The following is a 19,819-nucleotide window of genomic DNA, read 5'->3' as shown; positions in this document are numbered from 1 at the left end:
TCCCCATGCTACAGTTTCTGATGCCCCATTTCAGGCTGCCCAGAAGGCTCTGTCAGCAGTGACAGCACTATGGCCCCTAAGGCTGTTACAGGTACCAAACCCTGACTTGGTTTGTGGATGAGTTCACCTCTCTAGTCCAGTCAGTGGCAGTGCCTGCATGTGTAGTTTTGAAGCTCCATTTTACAAGCAAGCTTGATTCTGAGCATATGCAAACCCAAAGCATCCAAATTATCCTCCAACTGCTCATTAAATCTTAAAAAATATAAAACTCTCTCAATTTAATTTTTACAATTTTACATTTCGGCTAAGGATGTTTTCTTATTTTTTGTATCAGCACGTAAGAAAGAAAGGACATATGCCCACTTTGCCTGATTTTACTATATATATGCATATAGTTGCTATAAGGTAGTTCCTCCCTTATTTGAAATAGCTCAGCAGTTTCACAGTCACAGAATGTATACGCTTGACTTAATGAAGAAAAAAATTTATTTACTCTTGCAAAATAGTCAAAGTAAACTGAACATCTGAAAGGATTTTTCTGGTGTGCCCTTAAGTATATACAGAGGTCAGTGTACTGGGCTGAGGGCATCATAAAGCCTTTGTGCAGCCAGCTCCACCATTTCACGAAGGGATTCATCATCTTCACTTCCTGGCTCACAGTCAACTGTCTGGGAACAAAAAAATAGGTATGTTAGCACAACTATCACTTCATACTCCTTTTCAGCATGTGAAGAATGCTCATAAGGGGAAAGGAAAAAGTAGTCATGCAAACTGAAAATACAATTATCAAGAGAGGCACTGTACACTTTTAAATGGTCTGCCAACATGCAGAGGAGTTCAGAGAAGAGTTGTGTAATTCTGCTGGCAAATAAGAAGCTTGATCTTAAGTTTTATGTTTGATTAATACCTTGTTTCAAAACTACTATTGAAAATTAATTAATTTCTGTAGTTGGCACATTTAATTTAATGCATGACATTCAATTCCGTATGTAGCTAGTAAACTGATAAATATTCTTGCATTTCAGGCTTTCATTTTAGCCTGATCAAGGATCAAGATGACCAAAAAATAAGTATTAGCATCACTCATGCTCTGTGATTGTTTAATTATTCAGACCAGAGCCTATGTTTTAAGAACACTAAAAAAATTGTGGGTTAAATCACTTTCTTCTCTACAATCTTTCTTTGTTCATTTTTACACAAGCAGAAAAGTACTGAAAAATGATGGGTTTTCTTCCAAATTTACTGCATTTGTTACATAAACATCACTAACAAATGCTTCTGTAACGAACTAAGTAATCTCTGCTCACAGGCTGAATCAGAAGTTCTCTCAGAAAGGCTGGGTACTGATTGATGAGAATGTCAGTGAAATTAATAGAAAGTGAATAGGCTTAAGCTGGTTTGATGCCAAACACCCAAAAAATCAATTTCCTTAGCAAATGGTTACACAGTATTCTAGGCAACACTGTATACTACACTGCAGACTCACCCCTGCTAAGCATAAGGCACACAGAAGCCAATGCTTTGCTGTACATACCCGAGTGTCCAGGGAAATGTTTGCAGTCTTCCCATCGACTGTGACACACAGGACAGAGCCATCTTTAGAACTCACACAGTCTTCTCCAAACATATCCCTAAAAACAAGTATCTGTTCATCTAAGGCGTGGCCAAAGAGCAAGCTTAGATTTAATTAACAAGTACCAAGCTAAATTATTATGAGTGTCGCATAACAGTAATTGTTATACAAAATTAAAGAAAAAAATAATCTCATAATAAATTAAGTGAAGGATACCTTTGATTTCAGAAGAGATAAGAGTTCTGCCTAAGTAACAGAACATACATCAGAGTAAGTTTTAAAAAAGAAGTGATCCGAAAAGGTATTTTCAGAAGCATTCATAGCATGCTTTTGAGAGACAAATTAAAACTTCACTTCTGGAAGAAATAATTTGGCCTTGTACTAAAAAAAAAAATGTATTAAATTTATTGCATTAATTATTGATTGAAAAAATTAATGATGATGCTAACTTTTTTTACTATATCTCTTTCTTAATTCCTGAACTTTTCAGAAATTAGACTGAATTAAATTTGTACAAAGTATTTTTATGGTGTTTGCATGATTAAGAGTCATAATTTTTCTTTAGAAAAATATATGCCAACTTACTGAAGCATGATCTCCATTCGCTTCCTATACACTTCCATATCTACTTTTTTGGAAATTTTCTGCACTGCAGCTGAAAAAAAGGTCATTTTACTTTCACAGACATCTGCTGGGAGGGAAAATTGACTAATTGATACAATCTGGTTCCTAATTCACTTTCATGACAAACAAACTTAAAAGCTAGGTAAGATATATATGCTTAAACATACTATAAAGAAAATGTATTCAAAAGATGGAAGAGTCAAGAAGTGTATACATTTAAAGTTTCTACTCTCTGTACTTATTATACCTTAAAATTGACAACTTTGTAAATCTAATTCTCAACTAATTTTTTTATTGTTAACACTCATAACTTCTCACATTTCCTTTACTTAGAAGTGAAAACAACACATTATCATCATTTTTTCATAATCTCTCAGTTTTCTATTGCTATAGGATAGATAGCACTGCACCATGGAGTCAGGAAGCATGTAGAGTACACATAAAACTAGACAGCATGTGTCAGTAGCAGCAATAGGTACAGGCATTCCTGGAATGTTTCAGGATGGAGTTTGAAATAGAAATGAATAAATGGGGTTTATACTACCTGGTATATGTGGTGAAACTATAAAGAGATAGTTTTAAACAATTAATTTTCTTTTGAAAATTTAAGTATTCAATCATTAGAGCAGTAAGAAGTTTGTAGAAAGAGCTAATTGTGAAAGTCACTACCAGTTAGTAAATTGACCACCACAGATTAGTAAACCAAACAGATATACAACTAGAGTTTATTTAAAAGAAGGCTTTTTAAAAATGAGTTTTCAAGATTTCTAAATCACCTGAAGAGTTCACAGAACCAAACACAACTGTACTTAGAACAACTTAGAAATTCTTTTAAGAACTTCTTAATTGCAAGACCAAGCAAGCACTTCTCTAACAATTCACCCTCCCTTATGGAAGATGCAGTAACAGAATGTACTAAGCAAAACAACTTTATATTAAAAATGAAGTAAGAGTGGGTATGTTCTCAACTGAGCAGCAGTAACTTCAGATACTTAAATTCTTGTGATACTTAAACACTTGTGATTCTGTGAACACAGTAACTCAGCCAAGTGCAAGAACTCTTTGGAACGGGTTTTGGCCCCAAATAAGGGAAAATATCCTGCAAGAAACCACACCTGAGACAAGCTGATAGAATCACCACAATCAAAAAACATGAGAATTAATGCAAAAAAGCATATAAAAATATAAAGATTAATTAATTATGGGGGAAAAAAGATATTATCTAGCTGTTACCTGTAGCAGATTGTACAGATAAATTGGGAACTATAAAAAGTAAGGGCAAGTCAGATACCACAATATGAATTAAAAAAATAATAATGAAATGGTAGGAGATTTTTTTCCAGCCATAAAAAGTAGAATGGGAGGGGAAATGAGGTCAAAGGTTCAAGCACACACCTCAGGTGTCTTCTGGGTTCATGTGAGAAAGATTTCCTCACCTGCCCAGTATTCTCTGTTCCTTGCAAAGTAAAAACAGGCAGCAGGGGTATTTGTGCCACTGGTCTTGTAGTTAAGGGCACAGAATTTACCTACTGGGCATTATGGACACAGATTCTGAGTTTTTAAGGTGTGACAACCCAGGGAACACAATTTTGGGTTCTGACCACATCCAAACTGGAGATGAGTAAGGCTCTAAGCAGGATACCAACTATCACTCATTTCACTAGGTGAGCAATGGTACAGAAAGGCAAACTATAATAAGATCTTTCTAAGTAAAATAACATATATTCCAAGTAATGATGCAGTTAATGACAAAAAAAGTGAATGAAAGCTCTAGAAAATAAAAAGAAAACAAGCCTTATTTTATTTTGATAAATGGATTATCATTAAAATATCGGTGCTACTGTGTTGCCAAGCTGCCAACATTTGTCCTCAGTGGCCAACCCAATACTTAGCAGATGCTCCAGATTCTAAGAACTGTGACATACATGTTCAAAAGCAAAATAGTGGTACAAAAATATAAACTATCATCACTGGTAATCCAATTAAGATTGCTGTGATTATTGAACAGCAACATCAAACCCAGTATCTGATGATGCTACCACTACCCAGTAATGTTACTTGGTTATGGGGCTTGCATAAATGGAATTATGAAATTAGTCTGACTTTCTTCAGCACTGTCTACCTAACTCTGACATGCAGACATAGGAATACTCCTCAAGAATGGTAACTATAACTTTCAAATGAAAAATTGGAATATTTGAGATATCATAGGTTGCTTATACAAAAAATGCTAAAGCAAGTAATATTTACGTTATGTAAAATAAGTCACCTAACATCACATTTTCCACAGTCAGCTTCCATGTAAGAGAAAGTTTCAACAAATGAATGTGTTACAAATAATGAAGGCCAAATTGTAATTCTGTTTTTAAGTAGCAAATGTTACTCCTTAAATAGTTTCATAATGTGCAGAAGTACAATAGTGGGATTGCAAGACATTATATCTAAGTTTGAGATAAAAAAAAAAAAAAGATCAAATGTCTCAGTGAAATAAGCATATACTAACTTACTACCTTTCTGTATTTTGGGATTTGACTGCACCTCCAGTATCACTGTTGTCACAGTGTCTGCATACATGTCATTAGCAGGATTTGCCACCCACTGGAAGACAAAAAAAACCCAAATTAATTGATAATTTGAGCTCACTACTTGGGCCAAGTGAACAATATAACATAAAAATAGTGTAACATTCATTGCATTCTCCTGTTACAGCTCCAAAGTACAGTCATACATTTTACATTATTTACTACTTTTAATTTGGTATATTCCAGTAACTTTCAATTAAAAATTCAAGCTGTTGAATGCTTCTGACAGATTTATTAAACAGTTACCAATTACCACAACTATTTGGAGGAGAGATTCGGGGAACACCATTTGACATTATTTCCAATTCTTAGTTGCCAAATTAAAAAAAGGGCACTAAATCTACTACAGCACTGGATTCATGGCAAAAAAGAAACTAGCAGTGGCTAAATGAAACAAAATGCATCAACACAGGATCATAGCTGAAGAGAACTTTGTTCTAGCTTTCATTCTACTCATCATCCAACAAAAAATTACTTAAAACATTTAATTCTGCATAGCATCTGTGGTACTATTTTGTAGAAACTGAAGAACAAAATACTTCTTTCTCCCTCACCAATGCCTACCTCAAGGACCACCATGCCTGGCTCCTGAATCACAGTAATAGTTTTGAAAACCTTCAGGGCTGGTTTTTGTTGGATTTCTATTTCTTCTACATCACCTAAGAAGCAACAACAAATGGTTAACAAGGATAAAATTATACTGAGAGTGAGACTTTTTCTGCATAAGAAAACAATTTTAATTTTAAGAACAAGAGATGCTGTCTGTTATTATAACTGCTCAAAGCAACTCACAAAATGGAAGCACATACTCTCTTCCCTTAACTCACAATATTATATCTTCATTGTTCTATCTGGTTTGGGTTTTTCTACTATGGAATATTGGCCATTTTAATTGTTTGAATTATTTGACTTAGTAACCTGATATAAGTACACCAAATAAAAAGAAAACAAACAAGAATTAACCAGCTCCTCCTATGCCCTTAAAAGATAACCCACTGTTAAATAAACAGGAGTTGTCCCTAACTTTTAAGATAACTACACAGAGGCACCGGGGATCACATTAGTGAGAGATTTAAGTAGCTTCTGACTCAAAAAAAGACAACAAAGTCAGATTCTTGCCTCTCAAGGAGGGACAAAAAGGGCTGTCTGTCACAAAGGATGACAGATTGGGTTTTTTTATTAATTGGATGGCATTTGTTAGTCTATTTTGGGACTAGAGATAAGATATTAATTAATTAGTTTTACATCAGAGTGGCTATGGCACTCCCTTTGGGGGCTGACAGGAGACAACAATCAGCCTAGGCTCTATGTTACTATATACTCATGATTTTATAGTACAGCTACAGTAGAACCCCCAAAGAAGGATCTGTCATACTCATTACTGGATCTGGGAGAAGCTAAGTGATCTAATGAAAGGTGTAAAATATGAAACAAACTGTGGCACTTCAGTTACTGGCAAAGAAGTTGCCACTCAGAAGACCTCCGAAGACTAAAAATTGTTTTAAAAGTTGACCATTATAAATCAGGAATAAATGTTCTTCCAAATACGTACCAGTAAGTTTCTGTAGCTGATAACTCAGGAGATTAAAAGGTCCAGTATATGGAATAGCCTGTGTCTGGGTCACAGTGCTCATTGCCAAGTCTGTATAATCTGAAAGAATTTAAAAAAGTACATATTAAAAATTATCCCTTTGAATTTCCTAATTAGAAAACCAAAACTGATCAATACATTCAAGACAGAGGGTTGAAAAGGACAGTTTGTAAAGGTCTGTTGTAAAATAAGTAACATATTTGTGGTTAAGAAACCAGCAAGAGCTCCTTGCCTTATTGTACCCATTAAAGGCAAGCAATGAACTAGGACAGTTGTGCTTTCCCCCAAGCTCTCCTTGACATTACAACTTCATTTAATTATTCTTCTATTTTGAGAATAGCTCCATTTCTTTAGTAATAAATATCACAAGAGCAATACACAATATTTTGACTGCACTGTAGCTTGTTACAATAAAAACTAGTGAGGTTTTATAAACTAGCAGCACAACTCATCAAGGTGCTCTTCTGTTCTCACTGGCATGGTTCACGCATATTATGGCAAAATTAAGCCAAACTAAAATTATTATAATCACTAATTGTTTATCAAACACAAAATTACAGAAAAAAAACCCCCAACAGTACTGTATGTGTTTTAATGACAGAAGGATACAGTAAGTTTCAAAATCTTTCTGAGCATACTGCCTACTGAGCATGCCCTTACTTACTGGAGAGATCACATGGAGAAAGGATGTGATAGTTAAAATTTCTTTTAACTAGGATTCCAGAAATTCTCTGTCCTTGTTCTGGCTTCTTATCTGCTAAAGATCCCATCACCTGGAAAGAAAGAACACACATAGTGCAAAGAAAAATGTGAAGTATAAAAGTTAACTATGGAGATGAAATAATTGTTTCCTCAGAAAAAGCAAACATTGTATAAATTAACTCTGAAAATAAATGAAGATCAGAGTAACAAACAAACATTCTGAGACAGAATACAAGAAAAGATATGAAAACTGAAGAACCAAAAAAAGAAAAAAAACAAACAAAACCCAAACCCTTTGGAAAAAAAAAACCAAACAAACCAACAAAATCCCACTAAACCCAAAACATTCCCTTACTTTGAGTCTGTAGAAAACATATTCATTCCAAAACCAATTGAAAATAGAGGCTTGGAAGAAAATGCACAGGTTTCATTCCAGAGTAAAATACTGTTGTACAGATAGGAAAATATTAATTTTACACCTTGGCAAGTTTTTCTCCTCTGAAGTTTAATGTCACAGCTTCAGTATTCCTTGGATTATGAACTTCGATATGAACTTCGTCATTATCTTCATATTCCCGTATCAATGCTGCTTTCAATCTGGCCATTTCATTCTGCTCACCATGAACTAAAATCTATAGGAAAGACAGTTTTCCTATTATCAAAAGTCATTTGTCCAACCAGACATGTTTAGCAAAGAAGACACGCAAGAAAACTGCCATCTTGAACCTCATTTCTATAAAAATGTCATTTCATCAGGTCACAATATATGAAACACTAACTCGATGATACTGCATCCAGCTCTGTGTGTCTTTGAGTTCTATGTATTACCAAAGGCCTGGATTTCATGACCCTGACTATTAGTAGAAAAATATATGCAAATAAGCAGAAGGCATTACAGAGATCCCATTTAACTTTTCATACGCAAAACACTGTTATACTATGAAAGGGACATTTTTGTGTCTCCGTGGAGATAAATATATACACAATAAATATGCTATTCAGAGAGGATGCTTATAAAGTTCACAGTTTTCTTTGCCAAGTTAAATGATTTCTTTATTGCCTGTGCCTGCACACTGATCCTCACCCAGTCTCATCAAGTTTCAGATCCTAGTCCCTATTTTCATATTCATGTTCTTGCTCCCTGTGATTGCTCATACTTTTCCTCACAAATGCTGCCTTTGTCTTTTGCTGCCTGCTACACACCTCCTTTCAGACTGGCACACTCTTTTTCAATCAATGTTTTCTTGCTTATTTTGGGGCAAATTCCACTGAATTATTCCAATACCAGCATCCCCAACTTAATGCTTCCTCTACTGTATCTCACTTGCACAAAACACTGCTGAAGAAACAGAAGGACCATACCACTTTCTTGAAAGTCACCCCCACATATCCCACATGCTGACAGTCAAGTTAATCTTTACTTTGCTAAAGCAGCAGGATAAAAACTGGTTAAAATCCCCACCTTTTATTAGTTAAAGCAAAGGGATGCTGGCTACCAGCACTGGTGCTTGACACCAGCTTGAAATGCTTTAACTGCATTGTTAAATACAGTTGTTAAATGCAGTTGTTAAATGCAGTTGTTAAATGGGCAGCATGGATACTGACCACATGTGGAGGTTTCAGGGCTCGGATAAATTCACTGGTTTGTTGATAATCTGTGTGAGCTGAGAAAGAAATGTAATCCACAGACATCTTCAGTGGGAGTTTTTGCCCTGACATAGTTGTGATCTCTTCAGGTTCAGACATGATGTGCTAGGAAAAAAGAGCACTTTAAGTAAAAAACTGAAAGCCTCCTAAGGGACACCATATAATTAATATTCTACATTTCAAAAATCAATGAAAGAATATTGGCAGCCAGCTTAGATGTGAAGAACTGAAAAAATCTCTCAAGTCTCACAAAAAACCACACTCACAAATGAAAAAAAAAACATGCACAAGACACACCATTTCATCTTTTCCGTCTCCAGCAGATCTGCTGGGAGTTCATTCTTCTTCCAAACACAGCTTTCTCAAATTTGCATTGAAATTTTAGCAAGTGTGTGATTTCCATCTCTAAAAGCAAAACTAGGTGCTCTGACTGCCCTTAGATGCTGGAATTTGGAAGGAAAGATTTCATTCTCTGCAACCAGACAGTGGCAAAATATGTGCAGGGCGGTCTAATCTCCGACATGTTAGTAGTGTAAAATTTAATACTGACTCCCCTAGAATTAGGCTTAATACCCCCTCTCAAAAAGTTTAATTGTAGAGGGGTCTAAAGATAAGGAAAGGTATTTTTCTCATCACAAGATAACTGCTCCTACAAAAGCTTATTCTGTATAACATCACCGAAAAATGGCTATATGCAAATTTTCTGTACTTTTCATTAGTATTAGTTAAAAGTAATTAGATTTGACTACATAATTATGCATTGCATACCTGACAACATTCTCAGTAAATCCAGACAAAGACCCTTGCTACTAGACAGTTCTTTTCAAAGATAACATGCAAATTACTTTGTCTTAAGTACCTGTGGTGCATTAGAAACTCACCTTAGCAAGTGTTCCTTCAACACAGTACCCAGCTATAATTACTCCATTTCTCTTATCTGTGCACCAGCTCTCAAACAGCTCTCTGGATAAGCCACTCTGCATCATACCTGGGGAAGCCATCACAACACTTGGGCCAATATCATCAAAATGATCCATACTCTAAATGGACAAACAAGAAGAATATCAATTACTATAACTCAATTAAATGAAAGCCTAACTGCACCCTCAAACAATGCAGAAGTAGAGCCCTACATTCACATATTATAACTCATCCTCACAAAAAGTGTCCTCTACAGGAAAGCTCCTCCTACTTTGCCCATAAGGAGCAAACTATAAACACAGGGATCTATATTATAGAAAAGCTGGGGCATGAGGTCCCCTCAGCCAGCCCTCTAAACATGAGTATAACAGATAACTCAGATGGAAACCTGTTCCTAATTGATCTATTAGGATAGTAAATATTCAAATTATTCAGCAAATATTAACCCTTTTGTTACCCTCCCTCCTTTGTAAGACAATCTTATCTCAAGCTTACCTTCAGGTTACTGATATGCTTGAAAACAAATGGATTGTTGATGTTAATTTGCTTGCGGATTTTGTCATTCATGGCATTGACATATGTCTGATAAACTGCCATGCATTTTTTTGCCAAAGAGGAGGCATAGTATATAGGGATATCATGGAGTTCAGGATGATTCTGCCAGTATTCATCTGAAAAAAAAAAAAACCCAAAACTGAAAAGAACAAAAAAAGCACCAACCAAAAAATTCCCCCCTACACACCCCACCTTTATCTCCCAAATGCATGCTTCTCAGAAACAAGAAAAAGATCAGATATTTTTGGAAGGCAAATTCCAGTCAAATATCAACTTCAGCTACAATGTATAAAGTATACATGATATTAGACAGCAATAAATCTACATTTATAATGATGGTAGTTTTGCCACAACACTGGAATAAAGCTAAAATGACTGTCAAATATTAATTATACTTCTAACAGCTGGGGATATCTTCACATGGATATGTTGTTGAGAAGGCACTTTATCAAAGTTCTGTAAAACAAATCAATGGAGTTCAGGATGTGAAGGGATCATCCAGTTATCCAGTCTGTCTTCCTGTATATCACCAACTGTTACATTTTACAAGCTTAACTGAAACAAGATAAAAGCCTCCACTAACCAGAACGTGTTTTACAACTGATGGCAGCAGCCATGACCTAAACACAGAGAAGAAATCTGAATACAAACATAACTTACTCATTTTGCCCACCTGGACCCAGTTCTGCTAGTCTCAAACATATTTTCGTTGTATAACTGGGGAAGATTTGTTCAAAAAAAGGCAGTATTCTCTTTTGGCAGTATCTGTACACTTAAAATGATGAGGCTTTAATCTAACAGGTTAAATCGTCTGCTCTGCAGACAAAGGTTTCAGAACATATCAGAATCTCTGTGCCATGAGCATCTTAATGACCTCAAGTGTGAGGTGGAAACAGCCAACAAGAGATAACTAAAAGCAGGGTTTACAGTAACATTAAAAGACTGAGCCCACCATCATAATGCAGCATTTTATTTTTTGTCAGACACTTATGGAAAGAAGAAAAAAAACACAGAAGTCTGCAGGCTTAGCTGTGCAGGCATGTGAGATGCAATCACATTTTCTACCTAATTAAGCATCCAATTGCATGTCTAGCTTTACTAGATGTATGTTCAAGCTCATCTTTAGAAACTCACTTCATCTCTTACACACAGCAAGGAGAAACCAACAAATGACAACCTAATGACTACACAAGATTTAAAATGTTCAGTTTTATCTCCTCTATAAAATAAAAAACCTTTAACCAATGATAAGTAAGTAGTAAATAATCCTACTACATTGAGCACTACCCCATACCTAGATCTAAAATTCTTATTAACATTTGAATAGACTGGTTAGCACAGTTTGAAAACAAACTAATTTTTAATATTGAGCTAAACTGAAATGGAAAGTGAGAAGAACTGCAAGTATTTTAGGTAACCCTTTAGGTTCAACATGCCTTCAGGTTCAACATAAGTATTTTAATTTTGAGACAGTTACCTTTTTATCTTGCCAGCATTTGTATGAGCAAAAGGACTACTGAAAATTCATGTACAAAATACAGATTAAATGTGTCAAAAAGAAGCAAAGAAGCCCTGAAATATATTTTTTACACTTTTTTTAATCTGAGGTACCTTGTAACTACTACTTGTATATTTTATGTGAAGCAGATTGTAATGACCATGTATAATTTTTGCTCCTCTTAACAAAGCCTAACTTGCTGTCCCATTATCAACAGGACTTTAGAAATGCTACAGAAGTCTGTTATGGTCTTCTCAGCTTTTCCTATGAAGACTTCTTTCTTCATATAGGATTGTGAATTACAGGACAAAGATAGTGAGACTTTGGAACAAGATACATGTTTTTTTAGCAGCACAGTTTACATAGGACAGTTATTGTGACTGCTTACTTTTCAGTCTGTAATGATAGTCCCTATTTGCTGAAATCCTGGTTCAACAGCATTCAAAAGTCATAGGATGCCAGAATGCCAGGTTGGAAGAGACCTCAAAGATCATTTAGTCCAACTTTAAGGTCAAGAACATAATCCCATGCCATTATCCTTTCCTTTCTAAGTCTACATCCTACCTCACAAAGCAGAACTGCCTTGGTTAGTTCATAGGACTTTTTTCATTTGAAGAAACATGCATTATAAATTCTCTCAGTGTGTATAACTAACACACTGAAAAATGGCTGAAGAGTTGTAAAACAAAAGTTATTATATATGAAGAACTGCATGTGAAAACATTCTCATTTAACTTTACATCCATTTTCAGAGGAGGTGGGAAAGTACATACCTAAAATTAAAAGTAGTTCTTGAGCTCGACCCAGGGCAAACACAGGAATAAGACCTCTGCCCCCTCTGTTCACTATGTCATGGACAGTGTTACAGAACCTGGCCTCTCGCTCTTCTCTTTTTTCATGAATATGAGTCCCATATGTGGATTCCTACAGATAGAGAAACCAAACGTTAAAGTACTGACACAGGGACTAATTCTTCATCTTCTCCTCTGAATCCAATAAGAAAATGCAGAAAAACACACTGATGTTAACGTGGTGGGGAGGGGGAGGAGAGGGATGGAGGAGTGAGGGAATCCATAACCACCTCTACCAAAATACGTAGCCAGAATTCGTCCTCTCCAAAACCTCTCCAAAAAATTTGGAAAAAATAATTTAAAAATATAGCTATTAATTTTGATGCTTCTTTAAAGAGGTTTTGCATTTAACATGCTTTTTTCCCCAGCTGTGCTGGAACTGCTTTGAGTAATGGTTTACCACAGTAACATGGCTCACAAGTGATACGTTTGCTACTGTTTAGAAATAACTATTCAAAAATATGGGAATTAAACAAAATACAAGATTTTGATGTGACTTAAAATGATATCAGTTACAGAAAATAGTCAGAAAGGACATAAGAAATTAAATAGTAAGTGTTACTCTGAAAAATTCCACTGTTTTTTTCCAGATAAAACTGTTACTTTTAAAATTTCCCCTGAGCTTCTATTTTCCAAACATGGATTCAGAATAAAAAAATTTCATTCAGAAATTAAAACAAAAACATGGAACAGAACCCAGGACACCTCCACCCAAGGGCAAAGTCTCAATGAACACAGTTGGAAGTATGTTAGGATCTACTGCAGAAACATTTCTTGCTAATACATCTGGTGGAAATCTAATAAATCTTCCATTTTCAAAAAAGGTTTGTCTAGAGGCTTAAGGAACTTCATTAGAAGAATTACAAAACAATAATTTGACTTTTTAATACAGTGAAAAGAAGCATTAGCATGTTGTGAACACCCAAGAACTTGGATATTTAACACAAATCACATGCTGACATTAAATCTCCACTTTATTTCTCATTCTAAAATAGAATTTAGTTTTAATTAAGTATTGCTCCAATACATATGTAATTATTGATGTGAAGATTGTTTTTTAACTTACAATTATAAGAATATCAGGTTTAATATTAGGAATCTCAGCAGCCATCAGATGTCTGTCTTCCTGTCTTGAGAAATCACCTGTATATAAAAGCTATTGGAGACAAAAATAATAAAAAAAAAGCTGCTGATAAGAACAATATTTTTAAAGCAAAAACATTTTAAAGAAATTTATGATAAAAAGGTGATTTGTACTTTAAAGACTCTTCTGATGTGGACAGTGCTGACAATACTAGATCAACAATACTACAATTATTTTTAAGCAGTACTATAATTCCAACAGAACTAGGCAAACAATTATTAAGATTTTAGTTTTTATTTGGAATATAGAAGGTGCTATTTTCAGCCTTTTGCATACATTTCACCAAGTAATGGAGACTTCACTGCAAGGTAGAATGCTGCTCTCTGTGCCCAAAATGATGGTTTCAAAATTGAGCATTTTTTACTTAATATTGATTTAATTCCATTGATTCTAGTGCAAATAATAATAAAACATATAGACAGCAACAGGTAACTGGTTTACAGGTAACCTACTATCACATTCCTCACTTGCTTCACAAGGCATCAAAGAAAATAATAGATATTAAAAGCTAATCCATTTGAGTCATGCACAGAGTGAAATCTTTCTCCATGATGCCTTAATCAGAAAAAAACCCCACTAAGATATCATTGCAGTTTCAGTTCTGTTTCCATATTCTTTTTAAACTTTTAAAATTCTCAATTATTATAACCATGAACGAGGATTTTGTTCATGCAAAGCAAGTCTCCAGACCACCATCTTGCTTCCCTCTTCAAGGCTGTATGCAACTTTTCTTGGGCAGTGATTATCCTACTGAACACCAATTCATGTGATTAGTTTCAAGTATCTGCTTCTGACATAGTGCTACTTGTGATTATACAATGACTTCTTTAATCTCTCTGTGCCTAAATTAATAATAATCCTACTTCTTTGGGTACTTCAGTGCTTCCCATAACTTAGTGTTACGATATTATAACTTACATGCTTTAACAAATGCTATTTAAGCACTCAGGACAGGTAGAGGCAGTAAATCAGTATTATAAAACCAAACATCTGTTCATAGATTTTACTAAAATGCAACTTCCACAAGAATGACTCAGCTATCAGCTACTTCTGAGCAGACCAGAAGAAAAACTATATGTTTACTGGTTCCAAGTTTGAGTCATAACTCACTCCCATAAAATCCAAACACCCTACCTGGTTTAATACTCATACCTCTTGCCAGTTCTGATCAATCAGAAAACACATGCTCTAAATCAGGGCCCCCCACCTTGACTTGAGTTCCAGTCTATGTGACAGCTCCAGCCACAGTGGTGAGGCTTAACAGACAATTATAAATAATTAATGGCCAAGTTAGGATTTGGGCTTGATTTCACCTTTATAAAAAAAAGAAAATACCTTCACACCAGCTATTTCAATCATAAACATGGCTGCTCCCAGAACGTGGCCTGCGTGGTAACACCAGAATTTGATTCCTGCCACCTCTTTCACTTCATGGAAGTTGATGGTCTCAATCTTGTCCATGCTTTCTTCAAGGTCTGTCTCTGTATATAGCATGTCATCCGCTGATATGTTACTGGATATAAGTGAAATGGCTAAATATCAGCTCATTTTACCACCTTAGATTATGTAACAGTTGAAAAAAAAACCAACTTCTTGTATTTTTTCCACAGTGACACTAAGACTCAGTAACACCACATCTCCTGTGTTAGAGATCAAGTCCAGGTACTCTAATGTAGTTCACCTAAGCAGAGTTACAGCATCATTGAAAGCATGCCCACATTCTCTGACAGCCCCAAGCTGAGCACTGCACTTGACCTTCCTGAGAGACAGGAAGCCATCCAGAGAAACCTGGACAAGCTTGAGAAGTGGGCCTGTGTAAGCCTCATGAGGTTCAACAAGGCCAAGGGCAAGGTCCTGCACCTGGGTTATGACAATTCCCACTACCAACACGGGCTGGGGGATGAGGAGACTGAGAGCAGCCCTGTGAAAAAGGACTCAGGGTGAAAAGCTGGACATGAGCTGGTGATGTGTGCTTGCAGACCAGAAGGCCAAGAATAGCCAGGGCTGCATCACAAGTGGGGCAAGGAGGTCAAGGAAGGTGATTCTGCCCCTCTCTAGGCTGGTGAGACCCCACCTGTCTCCAGTGTCCAGCTCTGGAGACCTCAGGACAAGAAGAGGGACACGGAGCTGTTGGAGCAGGCCCAGAGGAGGGCCACAAAAATGATCAGAGGGATGGAATGAATACCTCTTCTGTTTGGAAAGGCTGAGAGAGTTGGAGTTTTTCAGCCTGGAAAACAGGAGGCTCTGGGGAGACCTTATTGTTGCCCTTCAGTACTTAAAGAGGGGCAAAGAAAGATGGGGACACACTTTTTAGCAGGGCCTGTAGTGACAGGACAAGCAGTAGTGGTTTTAAGGTGGTGAAACACTGGAACAGGTTGCCCAGAGAGATGGTAGGTGCCCCATCCCTGGAAACATTCAAGGTCACGTTGGATGGGGCTCTGAGCAACCTAAAGTAGCAGATATCCCAGCTCAGTGCAAGGGGAGCTGGACTTGATAACCTTTAAAGGTCCCATGCAGCTTAAACCATTCCATGATTTGATGATCTTCTTTTTAAAGGCCATTCATGCTAGAATAGTCTTTCCAGTTCAGATTCTACACTGTACTTGTCTAAAAAATCCAACAGATTCCCCATCCTGGGCAGAGATCTGCCACTTAGCTTCTAACAGTCCTCAAAACACAAACTAAGTCACACTTTTCCCATTGGCCCAGAACAAACAGGTTAAAAGAGGACTTGTTCATCAGGTTGCTGACCCAAGCTAGAATCTGCTGAGTTGAGATATGAACAGGATCATTGCATTCACACGTGTCAAGGCATGTATCAGACAGGGAAAAGTGAAAAAAGAGGGAAAAACCACCAACAATGTGTCAGTAGCAGAGCCTGCTTTGTCTATTTAATATTTAATCTGATTTTGTCCTGAAGAGTGATTTATATCTTTTCAGGGGCTGAAAATTCACTACTTCTGTGAAGACTGAGAAAAAACAGACTTTAAAAAGCGTAAGAACAAAAGCATGTCTTAAGAGAGACAGATGGAGAAACCAAGGGTTACTATTAAAAGTCCAAAGAAGGCAGATGAAAAAAATGTGAAGAAAGAAGGAACTATATTTTTTTATTATTTATAGGAAATTATATTAAGGACACATTATCCATCAGGCAACAAGATGATTCATTACTTCTAACCTGGTTATAATGTTGCTACTTGTGGCAACATCCAGGTTTATCCAGTCACTTTAGGTGGCTTCACCTTTAATTTCCTACTGGATATATAGGGTTGAAATAACTCTAGTTGAGGAGACAACCCACAGGTCAGCTTACCTGACTTTGACATAGTCTGAAAGAAGCCATCTGTAAATAGCTTTTGTTGCATGTGTCATAAATGTCCTCCCTTTAAAACTTGTTTTCTGCAAAAACCAGGGTAAAGCCCCACAGTGATCTAAATGGAAACTTAAAATAGAAGAATCCAGTTAATAAGTTAGCATTACACAACACTGATACAACATGTGAATGACTAGGTGACTGGATTAACATACTGTAATGAAAATCCAGAAACAGAATTTTAAGCCTCATTATTAACTATGCTTGTCTATATTCTGTACACTAGTGACTGCAAACAAAGCCAAGAAAAGGTTAAGAGTAACAAAATTCTTCATTAGTTGCAAAGATTTTAGCCATATAATCTAAGAATTAACTGTTTTGTAATTTACCTATAAATTTAGAAGGAGAAAAATAACAAACTAGGGACACAATAAATGTCAAGGACATAAAAAAGCCCACAAACATGATCCTAAATTTGCATGTTGAACACTATAATTTAAGACATGAAACACTAAAATAAAATTCGCTGCTCTTCTACTTTCACCAACTTTAAGGAAGCACTTTTGAAATATAGTTAGAACAGGCATTTACCACGAAAACTCAGGATTGTATGGAGACATGGTGATGACTGTTAAATCATTTACAAATGGCTCTCCTCCTCTCTCAGCCACTAAACAATACTTAAACCGTATTCAAAACATCTGAGAATATTTTTTCATTCAAACCCAATAGAGCAAAAACCATGACCAATGCTCTTCAGCAGTATTTATGTACAAAACACACTCTAGAAGGAGTGACAATGGTATCAAAGCAGGCCAGGTTATAAAAAAGTCAGGTATCACAGTGAGCTCAGAGGAGAGTTGTAATATCAGAAGTGACTGAACATCCTTAATTTAAAAAAGCTGGAAATTAAACTTTTTAATTTATAGATATAGTTTATTTGTATACACTGTCATGTATACAACACCTATTTTCAGACTCTCTTAATAACCTACAAGTGAACACAGCTCAGACCATGATTTCAGTATATTTGTTCTTTTAGATGCAACTTACTGGCTGATTAGGAGGAGATCAATCTCTGCAGGATCTATCAAATCAATGTAAGGAAGAGCATCCATTCCTTCCAGTCCAGGATGGATTCCACAGTCAAGCTGAAAAATTTAAGAAAGTTAAAACTTCTAACAGAATGTATCATTTTGAGCTAAAATATACTAGTGACTAGTAACTTCTAGCATCATGCAAAAAAAGTATTTTCTTCCTTAAAAACTGCTTTTAGCATTGGATTTCACACCTCAGGCTTCTGTCTAGATGACTTATCTCCACCAAGAAAATGGATCATTCAGATCCCACTCTTTATCACTTTGTGTCTATGCATGCCTTCATTCACACTTCCAGGACACCTGGATACACAGAACCAATATATGCAAGTTATTTCAGCCACCATCTGAGAAGACAGATGGAAAAGGGAAAGAGAACATGTGTGTGTTTACATGTGACTGTTAGCACATAACTCTAGGTAAATATTAGCCTTATATTCCACTGAAACCTTGTATGTGTACATTTTAGAATCCAAGTTTAAGACACACACTTTCTGTTTGAGGACATGGATTTATTTTACAGGACAGTCTTGGCAGTCCCTACTATCACATATGCTTTCTTGTTCCAGAAAGTTACAAAATGTGCTTCTTCTAGCATAGTGGTTGACTTCAGTGGGAAGGCTGAATTTAACCATAACATCTTTTTGTGATCTGAAGTACTGCAATGAGAGGGCATGCAAACACATTTATGTAATAATTACCATTATTTTTCTTCCTTTAAACTCCAGAATAATGCATGACCTTCCTACTTCTTGGCCAGCACCTCTGCAAAAGGATATAAAAATCATAAAATTAAACCAACCCACACTGTATGGAATGGACACTTCGAATGGGAGTCTTTTTCTGTAAAAGTAACAGCTACACAGTCCTTTTAAGATCAGATATTTAAAGTAACTGAGCAGTTATACTTATCTTAATGGAAATGAGACCAAATTTAATACAGCAGGAATAGAAAAAGAACATGGGGAAATCATTTTGTTCTCTTCTAGCTTTTATTGCATGCTGGGGCATCAGAGTCCCGAAGTGCTGAGACATATAATGCATGAAAAGTTTACTTAAGTAAGAAACTACCCTGGGCTGAATAGGCTTGAAGAAGCAGCTTCAAGTTGTCCAGAAGACAACTCTTGTGACGCTACCAGAAACACCTTCAAGCTGCACTGCCACCTTTACCAGAGGAAAAAAACCTCAAAATACTACAAAACCCACAATGCCGTCGTAGTGCAAAAGGTAAAAAAGCGGGGGTTTTGCTCAGACAACTCTTCGGTCTGTCACAGGGGGCGGAGGCAGTGGGGATACCCGCGGGTGACAGTTCCCCCGCTCGCTGGGACAGCAACGGCAAACGACAAACCCGCAGCCGGGGTCGGGGGGAGGGAGGGACCCTTCGAGGATTTCGAGGCCTCGCACAGCGTTTAACTCGGGCCGCCCATCGCACGCTCCCCCCTCCACTGTCGCGACAGCACAACCAGTGCGACCGGGGACCCGCACCCACCCCCGCGGCACGGGGCTCCTGACCGCTGCCCCCACACCGCCGCCCACCCCCGCTCCGAGGCCTAGCGCTCGGCTCCCGCCGTCGTCCCGCCCCGGGCGCTCACAGGGGCCGGATGAGCAGCTGATCGCTCTCCTCCGCCGGGATCAGGGCCTCAGCTTTCCGCTTGGCCGCCATGCTGCCTCAGGACGCAGCACCGGCCCCGCCCGCCTTCCGCTCCCTCCCCGCCGCCTTC

At 36.9% G+C, this 19,819-nt stretch overlaps 1 protein-coding gene across 2 annotated transcripts; it reads right to left on the bottom strand.

Moving 5' to 3' along the window:
- Positions 1–358: 358 nt before the first annotated feature.
- On the bottom strand, positions 359–19,819 carry CPSF3 (cleavage and polyadenylation specific factor 3). 2 transcript variants are annotated; one of them, XM_071741868.1, is made up of 18 exons: positions 19,691–19,819; positions 18,800–18,863; positions 18,055–18,152; positions 17,002–17,130; positions 15,024–15,201; positions 13,611–13,700; positions 12,467–12,617; positions 10,136–10,311; positions 9,601–9,759; positions 8,678–8,824; positions 7,552–7,704; positions 7,035–7,143; positions 6,332–6,430; positions 5,344–5,438; positions 4,708–4,795; positions 2,159–2,228; positions 1,535–1,631; positions 359–668 (listed from the first exon to the last, which is right to left on the bottom strand). In XM_071741868.1, exons 1-18 carry the CDS (start codon positions 19,759–19,761, stop codon positions 567–569), a joined length of 2,076 nt encoding a protein of 691 aa, XP_071597969.1. In that variant the 5' UTR covers positions 19,762–19,819; the 3' UTR covers positions 359–566. The 2 variants fall into 2 exon arrangements, with proteins under 2 accessions (XP_071597969.1, XP_071597970.1); XM_071741869.1 differs by lacking the exons at positions 359–668; positions 1,535–1,631; positions 2,159–2,228; positions 4,708–4,795 and adding an exon at positions 5,236–5,253 and having other exon boundaries at positions 5,290–5,438.

The sequence above is a fragment of the Heliangelus exortis genome, chromosome 3, assembly GCF_036169615.1.
Source record: "Heliangelus exortis chromosome 3, bHelExo1.hap1, whole genome shotgun sequence".
NCBI lineage: Eukaryota > Metazoa > Chordata > Aves > Apodiformes > Trochilidae > Heliangelus > Heliangelus exortis.
The sequence above is the reverse complement of the archived record's forward strand: the minus strand, read 5'-3'. Positions and strand labels throughout refer to the sequence as shown.

Coding starts and splice junctions, on each gene's coding strand:
- CPSF3 (XM_071741868.1), bottom strand. CDS start 19,761: ATGGCGGCCAAGCGGAAAGCTGAGGCCCTGATCCCGGCGGAGGAGAGC. Junction 15,202..17,001: donor TCAGACTATGTCAAAGTCAG/GTAAGCTGACCT, acceptor ACTTATATCCAG/TAACATATCAGCGGATGACA. Junction 7,144..7,551: donor GAGGAGAAAAACTTGCCAAG/GTGTAAAATTAA, acceptor CTTTCTTTCCAG/GTGATGGGATCTTTAGCAGA.